This window comes from Taudactylus pleione, unplaced genomic scaffold, assembly GCF_031769625.1.
Source record: "Taudactylus pleione unplaced genomic scaffold, aTauple2 ptg000563l, whole genome shotgun sequence".
In the NCBI taxonomy this organism is placed as follows: Eukaryota; Metazoa; Chordata; class Amphibia; order Anura; family Myobatrachidae; genus Taudactylus; species Taudactylus pleione.
This window is the reverse complement of record NW_028284965.1, coordinates 1,172,034-1,190,000: the sequence shown is the minus strand read 5'-3', so window position 1 is coordinate 1,190,000 and position 17,967 is coordinate 1,172,034. Positions and strand designations below refer to the sequence as shown.

At 38.4% G+C, this 17,967-nt stretch overlaps 1 protein-coding gene across 1 annotated transcript in view; it reads left to right on the top strand.

The window, feature by feature from the left end:
- LOC148481775 (uncharacterized) overlaps positions 1–17,967 on the top strand; it is a 101,281-nt gene that overhangs the window by 12,435 nt on the left and 70,879 nt on the right. Inside the window, exon 6 of the mRNA XM_088453025.1 lies at positions 4,521–4,701. Coding sequence (XP_088309151.1) covers positions 4,521–4,701 — 181 coding nt within the window. The remainder of the gene's footprint in view (positions 1–4,520; positions 4,702–17,967) is intronic.

Sequence of the window (17,967 nt, the reverse complement as noted above, 5' to 3'; positions counted from 1 at the left end):
CTGGCAGAGCATCACCAGGGATGAAACCCAGCATCTGGTGATGTCTATGCATTCCAGACTTCAGGCTGTAATTGCCTGCAAAGGATTTGCAACAAAGTATTAAAAAGTGAAAGTCTGATTTAGGATTGTTTAGTTTGTCCCATTACTTTTGGCCCCTTAAAAAGTGGGAATCACATATAGAAACCGTTGTAATTCCTACACCGTTCACCTGATTTGGATGTAATTACCCTCAAATTAAATCTGAAAGTCTGCAGTTAAAGCACATCTTGTTTGTTCCATTTCAAAGCCATTGTGGTGGTGAATAGAGGCCAAAATATGAAAATTCTGTCGATGTCCCAATATTTATGCACCTGACTGTATATATATATATATATACATACATACAATCCACCCTTATCCTGCGCCTATACAGATAACTAAAACTAGCAACTACTCATACAGAGTCCCCTGTTAGTGGGACTGGATAATAGAGGTAGAAATAGGTCTGTGAGGGGGCGCTTAAGTTACTTTTACAGTTTTTACTGGAGAATTAAGATAAGGCTGTTCTGGGTAAACACTTCAAAATACTACTATTGAAGTATAGAAACATTAACGTATAAAAACCTAGTAGTTTTTGTGGACAAAAAAGCTGTTGACACCCTAATAAAAACATAATACAATTTATTACAATAAAAAATTTTTGTACAGTACCAATACAATTTTAGACGGTGGTGATTAGGTTCCACAATTGAACATGGACAATTCAACCTTAGGTTTAAAGCATGTATTCGTAGTGGTGTAATCACGGGATTAGAATCTAAAATACAGTTACCCTATGCATTTCGTCTCCTTGGAGACTTCTTCAGGGGTTAATCTCTGTGCCTTCACATAAAGGAATACATATTAAAAGTTCCAGTTGGTCTCAAATATATTGGAATGATGGATATTCTTAGGTAACACTTGGTTCTCAGTAAAATATGGCAGGCACCTTAGATATTTCAAAAAAGTCAAAATTCTGTATATGATCAGTACTGGGTAGTTGAAGTTCACCTAGGTAAGCAGAGCAGCACATTCACCTTCTTTCCTTATGGATTCATAGTGGTCTCCCACTTTGAATCCATAAGGAAAGAAGGTGAATGTGCTGCTTCAGAGATTAACCCCTGAAGAAGTCTCCAAGGAGACAAAACGCGTAGGATAACTGTGTTTTTGATCCTAATTCAGTGACTACACCACTACGAATACATGCTTTAAACCTAAGGGTGAATTGTCCATGTTCAAATGACAAAAACAATTATTTTTCAATTTAAAAAAAAATATAACAAAATTATATTTGGGGTGCCTAATCTAACGAAAAAGTTGATTTTGGTGTAATTTGAGGACAGGTTTTTTTTTACCCCAAAAAATGACATTGAACTAATTAAGCTAATTGGAAACTTCCAATTGCCTAATTAGTCACTAGGGGGGGGGTGGTCCAAGGGGTTCAGCACAGTGTCCCGACAATTTTAACCTTAAAATAAAGATTTTCCTCTACATCTCTCACCCTCAGGGAGGTGCAAATGGAAAGTTGCGAATTCAGTCTGACTGATATAGTGCAAGTTGCTAATTGGATAGCAAAATGAATTCTCTGCGCAAATTCGAAGAGAAAATAGCAACTTGCACCTCGCAATTCGCACCTAATTGGATTGACCCCATAATTTCTTCTTTGTAAGGTATGCCACAGGAGTAATGTCAGAAAACATTGAAAAGCAGTCATCTTAAAGAATCAGGATGAGTTACTCACTTTGATCATGTTTAGTGGCCACCTCAGGTTACATTTGCGCTAGTCCCATGCTTGTTGCAGATTCTCTATCAATTTCCATTAATTCTTCGTCAATGTCTCCAATGTCAGCAATTAAGTGCCTGAGTTTACACAACTACTTCAGTAACATGACCACAACACAACCATCACATGCACATAAAACAGAACATTCATGTGCATCTTAATAGCCTCCTAATAGTCACTGCTCTGATTGCTGATGGGTTGGTGACTACTTTTGTACAAAAACTTCTCAATTTTCACAGTATATGGGTTTGCAGACTAAATAATGACAAAATGTCAGTATTTGTGGAGGGGCAATAGGTTACACCAGCTAGTGGGAGTATTTCACTGAAGTGAGAGCATTCCCTGCTAATAGTGCATCCCAGATTAGATAATTAAAATGAAGTAAATTAGTGAAGAGTAAGATTTATAATGGGGTTTCAGACTTGAATAGGCGCACAGCCATCTCCACCCCATAACAACCCATGACCTGCATCAGCTCAGAGGTCTGGTAAATATGTACTGTAACAGTAGGCACTTCGCGTCTGAATATGAGATGTCTGGCAATGTAGAAGATGACCATGAGATATCCTGAATGTAGTGCCAGAGTGAGAAATGCCGATATCAAGGTTGCAAGGAGACTGTGACCTGTAGTTCACCAGCATCGATCCAGTGACCGAGACTAAAGTTGGGAGGCCTAGCTACTAATCAAAATTTGCTTTACTTGGTGAGAGAAATCCAATATTTTCACCCATTTTCATGCAGCGTTTATATTATGGATATTGTTTCTATCCGCTATCTAGTATTATCTTAGTGCCAAGCAAGTAGCGTCTGCACAAGCTATAAAATATTTGAAGAAGAAATTGTATGTAAGAGGGCTAATTTTACTTACAGTAACTGCGTTACAATGTTATATTTAAAAGAAAATACTTTAATTTCTTTCCAACCCTATCTAAAGGGCACCTTCAAAGCAACAGTAGCCCAGGTTACAAAGACTAGGTTCCTCTTCTTTAAAGTCATTGGGACATGTTACTTTGTCTAGAGGACATTGCAGAGTGTGTATGACACCCCCTGCTGCATTTGCGATCCCAGCACTGCGACTGAGGTCCTGGTTGTGTAAGTACAGGGAAAAAAATTGCATAGGGTTCCCCTGTACTTAGCACAACCAGTTCCGGGCTCTGATCCGGTCCTGGAATTACAGGGGAAAAAATGCATAGGGTTCCCTTGTGGTTTCCACAACCAGCATCGGACCCTTTGTGCTCAATTTCAAATCAAACAATAGTAAATAAGGGATTTGTGTGTTGGTCTATATAAAAGTACCAATGTTTTTCCGATGTTCGATTTTGAGTTGAAATTCGGTTTTATGTTCGATTTTAATTCGATTTTACCTTTAGTAAATCTCCAAATGCAAAATCGAATGAAAATCTAATGTGAAATCACACTGAAATCAATATCAAACTTTAATAAATTTACCTCTGAAAGTCGAACATTTAGCAGAAATTTGATCTCCAACATAGCACTTTAATTACAATTCAGACTTAGGGGAAATCAAGAAAAACGTATCACCCAAAGTTTTAAAATTCTGAAACTACAGTATATATGGATTGATACTCATGGGATATGTTGAAAGCATTGTCCTGAGATATGTTCATTTTTGGTGGTGGTGGGAAGGGGAAGGGGGAACCAAAGGATATTTTTACCTTGGGTTCAACTTGATCTAGAACAGCCAATCTATTGGTGCTCACTGTATATTTTTGATGTGTTTACTAACATAATTAGTATATATTGTTCCATATATGTCCTCAAGAGGGATATTTTTTATGAGCTACTATCATTTCCTTTTAATTGTGATTTCTTATATTTATATGTGATTTTATTATCATACATGAGATTCAATTCTGTACTTCTAAATAATCTATTGTTTGATTAACCAGTGCTTAATTATATTTATTTAAACACAATACGGTAATGGTTCTTCTGTCACTTCTGAGTGTAATGTTACCTTCTAGACTTCAACATTAGTTCTTTGAAAGGACAATGAGGGGTATATTTACAAAAGTGCAGGTTTTTAGAAGTGGAGATATTGCCCATAGCAAATTCTAGCTATTATCTTCTAGAAGGTGCTTGAAAAATGATAGGTAGAATCTGATTGGTTACTATGGGCAACATCTGCACTTCTACAAACATGCACTCTAGTAAATATAACTCTGAAACTGAAGAAGAACTAATTGAGCTATCACAGAATCCTGAGGAGAGGGTCCATCAGTATAATGTATCAGTCTGACATCTCTGAATCTGCAACTGGAACACAGAATCCTCCTTCCAAAAATTTGGAATCATTTGGGAAATTGAGGATGAACAGGAATGTTGAAGCTTTATGGTAAGACACATCAATTGAAGATGCTACTGTGAAAATGCTCGTATAATAACAAAAAGAGCTTTAAAACTTTATTTTACCTGTTTTAAACCATTTTAATCCAGATCCAAAACCAAAACACTTCATGGTGGTTTGCAAAATCCCAAACAGGAAAAATGTGATTAGATCCAAAACCGACAGGAAAACCAAAACACCAGGGTCTGCGTAATAATAATATAATAATAAAAATAAAATAATAATAATAATAATGTTAATAAAAATAAAATGATAATAATAATAATAATAATAGTAATAATAATAATAATAATAATAAAAAAAATAATAATAAGAAACCTATGCACTTTGTGTTTTCTTTTCGCTTTTTAGAAGGACTTCAGACCACCAAAGTTGCTATCCGTGGCTGTGCCTCAAAAGGTTATTGTGACTTAGGAAAGCGATCTTCTGAGTCTGGTAGCATCAAGGTTAAAGTGGAAGTAACATGCAGCAGAACAGACATGAAAATATATTCTGTCTTAACTCTCCTGGGATTTGTTACTGTCTCTATCATGTATGTAATAGTCTAAGCTGTAACTAAGGGCCTGATTCACTATGGAACGCAGTTGCTTATACGCACACAATCGGCCGTTTGTTTGCATATTGCTCATGCGTATGCATTGCAGTGTGCATGCGCGAACTAGAATTGCAAAGGGAACTGCGATTGCAGAGGCTACACAGACCCAGAGCCAAGTGATTGACAGGAGGTGACATTTGTGGGTGGTGACAAGGGGGTGGTCGGGCAAACGCAGGCGTGCCAGTGAGTGGCCATAAGCAGCCAAAGCAGTGATAGCGTGCATGGCTGTTAGCAATTTCTGAGTAAGGTCAGGACTTGTGCTAGTGTGCGTATGGGTCCGATGTTACTCGATGTTACCGATTGTTTCGCTATGTTGCCCTAGTATACGGATGTGAGTAAGGGGAAGTGGGCGTCCTAATGTCAGGATGCGATCGCAATGTGAATGCAAACATTTAAATAGCACCGCTGATATTAGCAACTGCGCTGCGTGCGTATAAGCAGAATTGCGTTCCATAGGGAATCAGGCCCTGTATTTATTACAATCCAGTTTAGAGAGTCCAGGAAGAATTTTAATAAATGTGAAAAAAGGGGAGAGAAAGGACACTCTAACACTAAAATAAAGATTATAAACTTGTCTTCTGCATTTTACATGCTGTTTTTATTATTGGCTTATTGCAGTGTGCTGGTGAGAGATGTTTGTGTTTTTCCTTGTCTAGATAACCCCCCCTACAGGCACCAGTTTATGCCTATGAATTGATTGATCAACTTGTGTTTCATATACTAAAGATAACTAAGATGACAGAGGGGCTGCATGTGTTGAAGAAGTTGATGAGTATGACACTGGTTGTGCAGAAGTAATAAGGCAGCCGCCAGTACAATCACATATCCTTGATAAGCACATTTTATTGCCAAGCCATCAAATTTACAGAGCCAAACTGTGCAGCACAATCGATGTTCTGTGGCCGCTTTGGGGAGTGGACATGGTGGCAACGGTCAGTGTTCTAAAAAATGATGGCGTGTCGGCCTTGTTTCCGAGGCGTGTCAAGGCCAGTCCCTGCATCTTTTGATGAAGTATCACTGGTCCCGGCAATGTGAAAACTCTGGTCATCCTAAATGTACTGAGTGTTACTCAAATTTCTGGTATTCACGCAGATGATCCAATGCTGCAGTGGATCAGTGAAGCCAGCAGGGGGCGTCTAATTATAGAAGATGCCGACTGCGACATTAGCATTTGCCACATAAGGCGTATTAGCAAAAGCGTACAAAGTCACAGTGGCTGTACAATAGCTCTGAATCAGGCGTAGCAGTAGGGATAGCATTAGCATTAGAGTTAGGGATAGCATTAGAGTTAGGGATAGCATTAGCATTAGGGTTAGAGATAGCATTAGCATTAGAGTTAGGGGTAGGATTAGCATTAGAGTTAGGGGTAGGATTAGCATTAGAGTTAGGGGTAGGATTAGCATTAGAGTTAGGGATAGCATTAGCATTAGAGTTAGGGGTAGGATTAGCATTAGAGTTAGGGGTAGGATTAGCAATAGAGTTAGGGGTAGCATTAGCATTAGAGTTAGGGGTAGGATTAGCATTAGAGTTAGGGGTAGGATTAGCATTAGAGTTAGGGATAGCATTAGCATTAGAGTTAGGGATAGCATTAGCATTAGAGTTAGGGATAGCATTAGCATTAGAATAGGGATAGCATAAGCATTAGAGTTAGTTGTAGGATTAGCATTAGAGTTAGGGGTAGGATTAGCATTAGAGTTAGGGGTAGGATTAGCATTAGAGTTAGGGGTAGGATTAGCATTAGAGTTAGGGATAGCATTAGCATTAGAGTGTAGGGATAGCATTAGCATTAGAGTTAGTGATAGCATTAGCATTAGAGTTAGGGATAGCATTAGCATTAGAATAGGGATAGCATAAGCATTAGAGTTAGGGGTAGGACTAGCATTAGAGTTAGGGGTAGGACTAGCATTAGAGTTAGGGATAGCATTAGCATTAGAGTTAGGGATAGCATTAGCATTAGAGTTAGGGGTAGGATTAGCATTAGAGTTAGGGATAGCATTAGCTTTAGAGTTAGGGGTAGGATTAGCATTAGAGTTAGGGGTAGGATTAGCATTAGAGTTAAGGGTAGCATTAGCATTAGAGTTAGGGGTAGGATTAGCATTCGAGTTAGGGGTAGGATTAGCATTAGAGTTAGGGATAGCATTAGCATTAGAGTTAGGGGTAGGATTAGCATTAGAGTTAGGGCTAGCATTAGCATTAGAGTTAAGTATAGCATTAGCATTAGAGTTAGGGGTAGGATTAGCATTAGAGTTAGGGATAGCATTAGCATTAGAGTTAGGGGTAGGATTAGCATTAGAGTTAGGGGTAGGATTAGCATTAGAGTTAGGGATAGCATTAGCATTAGAGTTAGGGGTAGGATTAGCATTAGAGTTAGGGGTAGCATTAGCATTAGAGTTAGGGATAGCATTAGCATTAGAGTTAGGGGTAGGATTAGCATTAGAGTTAGGGATAGCATTAGCATTAGAAAAGAGAAAGCATTAGCATTAGAGTTAGTTGTAGGATTAGCAACTAGAGTTAGGGATAGCATTAGCATTAGAGTTAAGGATAGAATTAGCATTAGAGTTAGGGGTAGGATTAGCATTAGAGTTACTGATAGCATTAGCATTAGAGTTAGGGATTGCATTAGCATTAGAGCTAGGGATAGCATTAGCATTAGAGTTAGTGATAGCATTAGCATTAGAGTTAGGGATAGCATTAGCATTAGAGTTAGGGATATCATTAGCATTAGAGTTAGGGATAGCATTAGCATTAGAGTTAGGGATAGCACTAGAGTTAGGGGTAGGATTAGCATTAGAGTTAGGGATAGCATTAGCATTAGAGTTAGGGATAACATTAGCATTAGAGTTAGGGATAGCATTAGAGTTAGGGGTAGGATTAGCATTAGAGTTGGGGTAGGATTAGCATTAGAGTTAGGGATAGCATTAGAGTTAGGGATAGCATTAGCATTAGAGTAAAGGATAGCATTAGCATTAGAGTTAGGGGTAGGATTAGCATTAGAGTTAGGGATAGCATTAGCATTAGAGTTAGGGGTAGGATTAGCATTAGAGTTAGGGGTAGGATTAGCATTAGAGTTAGGGATAGCATTAGCATTAGAGTTAGGGATAGCATTAGCATTAGAGTTAGGGATAGCACTAGAGTTAGGGGTAGGATTAGTATTAGAGTTATGGATAGCATTAGCATTAGAGTTAGGGATAGCATTAGCATAAGATTGTAGGGATAGCATTAGCATTAGAGTTAGTGATAGCATTAGCATTAGAGTTAGGGATAGCATTAGCATTAGAATAGGGATAGCATAAGCAATAGAGTTAGGGGTAGGATTAGCAATAGAGTTAGGGGTAGGACTAGCTTTAGAGTTAGGGATAGCATTAGCATTAGAGTTAGGGATAGCATTAGCATTAGAGTTAGGGGTAGGATTAGCATTAGAGTTAGGGGTAGGATTAGCATTAGAGTTAGGGGTAGGATTAGCATTAGAGTTAAGGGTAGCATTAGCATTAGAGTTAGGGGTATGATTAGCATTAGAGTTAGGGGTAGGATTAGCATTAGAGATAGGGATAGCATTAGCATTAGAGTTAGGGGTAGGATTGGCATTAGAGTTAGGGATAGCATTAGCATTAGAGTTAAGGATAGCATTAGCATTAGAGTTAGGGGTAGGATTAGCATTAGAGTTAGGGATAGCATTAGCATTAGAGTTAGGGGTAGGATTAGCATTAGAGTTAGGGGTAGGATTAGCATTAGAGTTAGGGACAGCATTAGCATTAGAGTTAGGGGTAGTATTAGCATTAGAGTTAGGGGTAGCATTAGCATTAGAGTTAGGGATAGCATTAGCATTAGAGTTAGGGGTAGGATTAGCATTAGAGTTAGGGATAGCATTAGCATTAGAAAAGGGAAAGCATTAGCATTAGAGTTAGTTGTAGGATTAGCATTAGAGTTAGGGGTAGGATTAGCATTAGAGTTAGGGGTAGGATTAGCATTAGAGTTAGGGATAGCATTAGCATTAGAGTTAGGGATATCATTAGCATTAGAGTTAGGGATTGCATTAGCATTAGAGTTAAGGATAGCATTAGCATTAGAGTTAGGGATAGCAGTAGAGTTAGGGATAGGGATAGGATTAGCATTAGAGTTAGGGATAGCATTAGCATTAGAGTTAGGGGTAGGATTAGCATTAGAGTTACTGATAGCATTAGCATTAGAGTTAGGGATAGCATTAGCATTAGAGCTAGGGATAGCATTAGCATTAGAGTTAGGGATAGCATTAGCATTAGAGTTAGGGATAGCATTAGCATTAGAGTTAGGGATAGCATTAGCATTAGAGTTAGGGATAGCACTAGAGTTAGGGGTAGGATTAGTATTAGAGTTAGGGATAGCATTAGCATTAGAGTTAGGGTTAGCATTAGAGTTAGTGATAGCATTAGCATTAGAGTTAGGGATAGCATTAGCATTAGAGTTAGGGATAGCATTAGCATTAGAGTTAGGGATAGCATTAGCATTAGAGTTAGGGATAGGATTAGCATTAGAGTTAGGGATTGCATTAGCATTAGAGTTAGGGATAGAAATAGCATTAGAGTTAGGGGTAGGATTAGCATTAGAGTTAGGGATAGCATTAGCATTAGAGTTAGGGGTAGGATTAGCATTAGAGATAGGGGTAGGATTAGCATTAGAGTTAAGGGTAGCATTAGCATTAGAGTTAGGGGTAGGATTAGCATTTGAGTTAGGGGTAGGATTAGCATTAGAGTTAGGGATAGCATTAGCATTAGAGTTAGGGATAACATTAGCATTAGAGTTAGGGGTAGGATTAGCATTAGAGTTAGGGATAGCATTAGCATTAGAATAGGGATAGCATTAGCATTAGAGTTAGTTGTAGGATTAGCATTAGAGTTAGGGGTAGGATTAGCATTAGAGTTAGGGGTAGGATAAGCATTAGAGTTAGGGATAGCATTAGCATTAGAGTTAAGGATAGCATTAGCATTAGAGTTAGGGGTAGGATTAGCATTAGAGTTAGGGATAGCATTAGCATTAGAGTTAGGGGTAGGATTAGCATTAGAGTTAGGGATAGCATTAGCATTAGAGTTAGGGATAGCATTAGCATTAGAGTTAGGGATAGCATTAGCATTAGAGTTAGGGGTAGGATTAGCATTAGAGTTAGGGGTAGGAATAGCATTAGAGTTAGGGATAGCATTAGCTTTAGAGTTAGGGGTAGGATTAGCATTAGAGTTAGGGGTAGCATTAGCATTAGAGTTAGGGATAGCATTAGCATTAGAGTTAGGGGTAGGATTAGCATTAGAGTTAGGGATAGCATTAGCATTAGAGTTAGGGATAGCATTAGCATTAGAGTTAGGGGTAGGATTAGCATTAGAGTTAGGGATAGCATTAGCATTAGAATAGGGATAGCATTAGCATTAGAGTAAGTTGTAGGATTAGCATTAGAGTTAGGGGTAGGATTAGCATTAGAGTTAGGGGTAGGATAAGCATTAGAGTTAGGGATAGCATTAGCATTAGAGTTAGGGGTAGGATTAGCATTATAGTTAGGGATAGCATTAGCATTAGAATAGGGATAGCATTAGCATTAGAGTTAGTTGTAGGATTAGCATTAGAGTTAGGGGTAGGATTAGCATTAGAGTTAGGGGTAGGATAAGCATTAGAGTTAGGGATAGCATTAGCATTAGAGTTAAGGATAGCATTAGCATTAGAGTTAGGGGTAGGATTAGCATTAGAGTTAGGGGTAGGATTAGCATTAGAGTTAGGGATAGCATTAGCATTAGAGTTAGGGGTAGGATTAGCATTAGAGTTAGGGATAGCATTAGCATTAGAGTTAGGGGTAGGATTAGCATTTGAGTTAGGGGTAGGATTAGCATTAGAGTTAGGGATAACATTAGCATTAGAGTTAGGGGTAGGATTAGCATTAGAGTTAGGGATAGCATTAGCATTAGAATAGGGATAGCATTAGCATTAGAGTTAGTTGTAGGATTAGCATTAGAGTTAGTGGTAGGATTAGCATTAGAGTTAGGGGTAGGATAAGCATTAGAGTTAGGGATAGCATTAGCATTAGAGTTAAGGATAGCATTAGCATTAGAGTTAGGGGTAGGATTAGCATTAGAGTTAGGGATAGCATTAGCATTAGAGTTAGGGTTAGCATTAGAGTTAGTGATAGCATTAGCATTAGAGTTAGGGATAGCATTAGCATTAGAGTTAGGGATAGCATTAGCATTAGAGTTAGGGATAGCATTAGCATTAGAGTTAGGGATAGGATTAGCATTAGAGTTAGGGATTGCATTAGCATTAGAGTTAGGGATAGAATTAGCATTAGAGTTAGGGGTAGGATTAGCATTAGAGTTAGGGATAGCATTAGCATTAGAGTTAGGGGTAGGATTAGCATTAGAGATAGGGGTAGGATTAGCATTAGAGTTAAGGGTAGCATTAGCATTAGAGTTAGGGGTAGGATTAGCATTTGAGTTAGGGGTAGGATTAGCATTAGAGTTAGGGATAACATTAGCATTAGAGTTAGGGGTAGGATTAGCATTAGAGTTAGGGATAGCATTAGCATTAGAATAGGGATAGCATTAGCATTAGAGTTAGTTGTAGGATTAGCATTAGAGTTAGGGGTAGGATTAGCATAAGAGTTAGGGGTAGGATAAGCATTAGAGTTAGGGATAGCATTAGCATTAGAGTTAAGGATAGCATTAGCATTAGAGTTAGGGGTAGGATTAGCATTAGAGTTAGGGATAGCATTAGCATTAGAGTTAGGGGTAGGATTAGCATTAGAGTTAGGGATAGCATTAGCATTAGAGTTAGGGATAGCATTAGCATTAGAGTTAGGGATAGCATTAGCATTAGAGTTAGGGGTAGGATTAGCATTAGAGTTAGGGGTAGGAATAGCATTAGAGTTAGGGATAGCATTAGCTTTAGAGTTAGGGGTAGGATTAGCATTAGAGTTAGGGGTAGCATTAGCATTAGAGTTAGGGATAGCATTAGCATTAGAGTTAGGGATAGCACTAGAGTTAGGGGTAGGATTAGTATTAGAGTTAGGGATAGCATTAGCATTAGAGTTAGGGATAGCATTAGCATTAGATTGTAGGGATAGCATTAGCATTAGAGTTAGTGATAGCATTAGCATTAGAGTTAGGGATAGCTTTAGCATTAGAATAGGGATAGCATAAGCATTAGAGTTAGGGATAGCATTAGCATTAGAGTTAGGGATAGCATTAGAGTTAGGGTTAGTGATAGCATTAGTATTAGAGTAAGGGATAGCATTAGCATTAGAGTTAGGGATAGCATTAGCATTAGAGTTAGGGATAGCATTAGCATTAGAGTTAGGGATAGCATTAGCATTAGAGTTAGGGATAGCACTAGAGTTAGGGGTAGGATTAGCATTAGAGTTAGGGATAACATTAGCATTACAGTTAGAGGTAGGATTAGCATTAGAGTTACTGATAGCATTAGCATTAGAGTTAGGGATAGTATTAGCATTAGAGCTAGGGATAGCATTAGTATTAGAGTAAGGGATAGCATTAGCATTAGAGTTAGGGATAGCATTAGCATTAGAGTTAGGGATAGCATTAGCATTAGAGTTAGGGATAGCATTAGCATTAGAGTTAGGGATAGCACTAGAGTTAGGGGTAGGATTAGTATTAGAGTTATGGATAGCATTAGCATTAGAGTTAGGGATAGCATTAGCATAAGATTGTAGGGATAGCATTAGCATTAGAGTTAGTGATAGCATTAGCATTAGAGTTAGGGATAGCATTAGCATTAGAATAGGGATAGCATAAGCAATAGAGTTAGGGGTAGGATTAGCAATAGAGTTAGGGGTAGGACTAGCTTTAGAGTTAGGGATAGCATTAGCATTAGAGTTAGGGATAGCATTAGCATTAGAGTTAGGGGTAGGATTAGCATTAGAGTTAGGGGTAGGATTAGCATTAGAGTTAGGGGTAGGATTAGCATTAGAGTTAAGGGTAGCATTAGCATTAGAGTTAGGGGTATGATTAGCATTAGAGTTAGGGGTAGGATTAGCATTAGAGATAGGGATAGCATTAGCATTAGAGTTAGGGGTAGGATTGGCATTAGAGTTAGGGATAGCATTAGCATTAGAGTTAAGGATAGCATTAGCATTAGAGTTAGGGGTAGGATTAGCATTAGAGTTAGGGATAGCATTAGCATTAGAGTTAGGGGTAGGATTAGCATTAGAGTTAGGGGTAGGATTAGCATTAGAGTTAGGGACAGCATTAGCATTAGAGTTAGGGGTAGTATTAGCATTAGAGTTAGGGGTAGCATTAGCATTAGAGTTAGGGATAGCATTAGCATTAGAGTTAGGGGTAGGATTAGCATTAGAGTTAGGGATAGCATTAGCATTAGAAAAGGGAAAGCATTAGCATTAGAGTTAGTTGTAGGATTAGCATTAGAGTTAGGGGTAGGATTAGCATTAGAGTTAGGGGTAGGATTAGCATTAGAGTTAGGGATAGCATTAGCATTAGAGTTAGGGATATCATTAGCATTAGAGTTAGGGATTGCATTAGCATTAGAGTTAAGGATAGCATTAGCATTAGAGTTAGGGATAGCAGTAGAGTTAGGGATAGGGATAGGGATAGGATTAGCATTAGAGTTAGGGATAGCATTAGCATTAGAGTTAGGGGTAGGATTAGCATTAGAGTTACTGATAGCATTAGCATTAGAGTTAGGGATAGCATTAGCATTAGAGCTAGGGATAGCATTAGCATTAGAGTTAGGGATAGCATTAGCATTAGAGTTAGGAATAGCATTAGCATTAGAGTTAGGGATAGCATTAGCATTAGAGTTAGGGATAGCACTAGAGTTAGGGGTAGGATTAGTATTAGAGTTAGGGATAGCATTAGCATTAGAGTTAGGGTTAGCATTAGAGTTAGTGATAGCATTAGCATTAGAGTTAGGGATAGCATTAGCATTAGAGTTAGGGATAGCATTAGCATTAGAGTTAGGGATAGCATTAGCATTAGAGTTAGGGATAGGATTAGCATTAGAGTTAGGGATTGCATTAGCACTAGAGTTAGGGATAGAAATAGCATTAGAGTTAGGGGTAGGATTAGCATTAGAGTTAGGGATAGCATTAGCATTAGAGTTAGGGGTAGGATTAGCATTAGAGATAGGGGTAGGATTAGCATTAGAGTTAAGGGTAGCATTAGCATTAGAGTTAGGGGTAGGATTAGCATTTGAGTTAGGGGTAGGATTAGCATTAGAGTTAGGGATAGCATTAGCATTAGAGTTAGGGATAACATTAGCATTAGAGTTAGGGGTAGGATTAGCATTAGAGTTAGGGATAGCATTAGCATTAGAATAGGGATAGCATTAGCATTAGAGTTAGTTGTAGGATTAGCATTAGAGTTAGGGGTAGGATTAGCATTAGAGTTAGGGGTAGGATAAGCATTAGAGTTAGGGATAGCATTAGCATTAGAGTTAAGGATAGCATTAGCATTAGAGTTAGGGGTAGGATTAGCATTAGAGTTAGGGATAGCATTAGCATTAGAGTTAGGGGTAGGATTAGCATTAGAGTTAGGGATAGCATTAGCATTAGAGTTAGGGATAGCATTAGCATTAGAGTTAGGGATAGCATTAGCATTAGAGTTAGGGGTAGGATTAGCATTAGAGTTAGGGGTAGGAATAGCATTAGAGTTAGGGATAGCATTAGCTTTAGAGTTAGGGGTAGGATTAGCATTAGAGTTAGGGGTAGCATTAGCATTAGAGTTAGGGATAGCATTAGCATTAGAGTTAGGGGTAGGATTAGCATTAGAGTTAGGGATAACATTAGCATTAGAGTTAGGGATAGCATTAGCATTAGAGTTAGGGGTAGGATTAGCATTAGAGTTAGGGATAGCATTAGCATTAGAATAGGGATAGCATTAGCATAAGAGTTAGTTGTAGGATTAGCATTAGAGTTAGGGGTAGGATTAGCATTAGAGTTAGGGGTAGGATAAGCATTAGAGTTAGGGATAGCATTAGCATTAGAGTTAGGGGTATGATTAGCATTAGAGTTAGGGATAGCATTAGCATTAGAATAGGGATAGCATTAGCATTAGAGTTAGTTGTAGGATTAGCATTAGAGTTAGGGGTAGGATTAGCATTAGAGTTAGGGGTAGGATAAGCATTAGAGTTAGGGATAGCATTAGCATTAGAGTTAAGGATAGCATTAGCATTAGAGTTAGGGGTAGGATTAGCATTAGAGTTAGGGGTAGGATTAGCATTAGAGTTAGGGATAGCATTAGCATTAGAGTTAGGGGTAGGATTAGCATTTGAGTTAGGGATAGCATTAGCATTAGAGTTAGGGGTAGGATTAGCATTTGAGTTAGGGGTAGGATTAGCATTAGATTATAGGGATAGCATTAGCAATAGAGTTAGTGATAGCATTAGCATTAGAGTTAGGGGTAGGATTAGCATTAGAGTTGGGGTAGGATTAGCATTAGAGTTAGGGATAGCATTACAGTTAGGGATAGCATTAGCATTAGAGTAAAGGATAGCATTAGCATTAGAGTTAGGGGTAGGATTAGCATTAGAGTTAGGGATAGCATTAGCATTAGAGTTAGGGGTAGGATTAGCATTAGAGTTAGGGGTAGGATTAGCATTAGAGTTACTGATAGCATTAGCATTAGAGATAGGGATAGCATTAGCATTAGAGCTAGGGATAGCATAGCATTAGAGTTAGGGATAGCATTAGCATTAGAGTTAGGGATAGCACTAGAGTTAGGGGTAGGATTAGCATTAGAGTTAGGGATAACATTAGCATTACAGTTAGAGGTAGGATTAGCATTAGAGTTACTGATAGCATTAGCATTAGAGTTAGGGATAGTATTAGCATTAGAGCTAGGGATAGCATTAGTATTAGAGTAAGGGATAGCATTAGCATTAGAGTTAGGGATAGCATTAGCATTAGAGTTAGGGATAGCATTAGCATTAGAGTTAGGGATAGCATTAGCATTAGAGTTAGGGATAGCACTAGAGTTAGGGGTAGGATTAGTATTAGAGTTATGGATAGCATTAGCATTAGAGTTAGGGATAGCATTAGCATAAGATTGTAGGGATAGCATTAGCATTAGAGTTAGTGATAGCATTAGCATTAGAGTTAGGGATAGCATTAGCATTAGAATAGGGATAGCATAAGCAATAGAGTTAGGGGTAGGATTAGCAATAGAGTTAGGGGTAGGACTAGCTTTAGAGTTAGGGATAGCATTAGCATTAGAGTTAGGGATAGCATTAGCATTAGAGTTAGGGGTAGGATTAGCATTAGAGTTAGGGGTAGGATTAGCATTAGAGTTAGGGGTAGGATTAGCATTAGAGTTAAGGGTAGCATTAGCATTAGAGTTAGGGGTATGATTAGCATTAGAGTTAGGGGTAGGATTAGCATTAGAGATAGGGATAGCATTAGCATTAGAGTTAGGGGTAGGATTGGCATTAGAGTTAGGGATAGCATTAGCATTAGAGTTAAGGATAGCATTAGCATTAGAGTTAGGGGTAGGATTAGCATTAGAGTTAGGGATAGCATTAGCATTAGAGTTAGGGGTAGGATTAGCATTAGAGTTAGGGGTAGGATTAGCATTAGAGTTAGGGACAGCATTAGCATTAGAGTTAGGGGTAGTATTAGCATTAGAGTTAGGGGTAGCATTAGCATTAGAGTTAGGGATAGCATTAGCATTAGAGTTAGGGGTAGGATTAGCATTAGAGTTAGGGATAGCATTAGCATTAGAAAAGGGAAAGCATTAGCATTAGAGTTAGTTGTAGGATTAGCATTAGAGTTAGGGGTAGGATTAGCATTAGAGTTAGGGGTAGGATTAGCATTAGAGTTAGGGATAGCATTAGCATTAGAGTTAGGGATATCATTAGCATTAGAGTTAGGGATTGCATTAGCATTAGAGTTAAGGATAGCATTAGCATTAGAGTTAGGGATAGCAGTAGAGTTAGGGATAGGGATAGGGATAGGATTAGCATTAGAGTTAGGGATAGCATTAGCATTAGAGTTAGGGGTAGGATTAGCATTAGAGTTACTGATAGCATTAGCATTAGAGTTAGGGATAGCATTAGCATTAGAGCTAGGGATAGCATTAGCATTAGAGTTAGGGATAGCATTAGCATTAGAGTTAGGGATAGCATTAGCATTAGAGTTAGGGATAGCATTAGCATTAGAGTTAGGGATAGCACTAGAGTTAGGGGTAGGATTAGTATTAGAGTTAGGGATAGCATTAGCATTAGAGTTAGGGTTAGCATTAGAGTTAGTGATAGCATTAGCATTAGAGTTAGGGATAGCATTAGCATTAGAGTTAGGGATAGCATTAGCATTAGAGTTAGGGATAGCATTAGCATTAGAGTTAGGGATAGGATTAGCATTAGAGTTAGGGATTGCATTAGCATTAGAGTTAGGGATAGAAATAGCATTAGAGTTAGGGGTAGGATTAGCATTAGAGTTAGGGATAGCATTAGCATTAGAGTTAGGGGTTGGATTAGCATTAGAGATAGGGGTAGGATTAGCATTAGAGTTAAGGGTAGCATTAGCATTAGAGTTAGGGGTAGGATTAGCATTTGAGTTAGGGGTAGGATTAGCATTAGAGTTAGGGATAGCATTAGCATTAGAGTTAGGGATAACATTAGCATTAGAGTTAGGGGTAGGATTAGCATTAGAGTTAGGGATAGCATTAGCATTAGAATAGGGATAGCATTAGCATTAGAGTTAGTTGTAGGATTAGCATTAGAGTTAGGGGTAGGATTAGCATTAGAGTTAGGGGTAGGATAAGCATTAGAGTTAGGGATAGCATTAGCATTAGAGTTAAGGATAGCATTAGCATTAGAGTTAGGGGTAGGATTAGCATTAGAGTTAGGGATAGCATTAGCATTAGAGTTAGGGGTAGGATTAGCATTAGAGTTAGGGATAGCATTAGCATTAGAGTTAGGGATAGCATTAGCATTAGAGTTAGGGATAGCATTAGCATTAGAGTTAGGGGTAGGATTAGCATTAGAGTTAGGGGTAGGAATAGCATTAGAGTTAGGGATAGCATTAGCTTTAGAGTTAGGGGTAGGATTAGCATTAGAGTTAGGGGTAGCATTAGCATTAGAGTTAGGGATAGCATTAGCATTAGAGTTAGGGGTAGGATTAGCATTAGAGTTAGGGATAGCATTAGCATTAGAGTTAGGGATAGCATTAGCATTAGAGTTAGGGGTAGGATTAGCATTAGAGTTAGGGATAGCATTAGCATT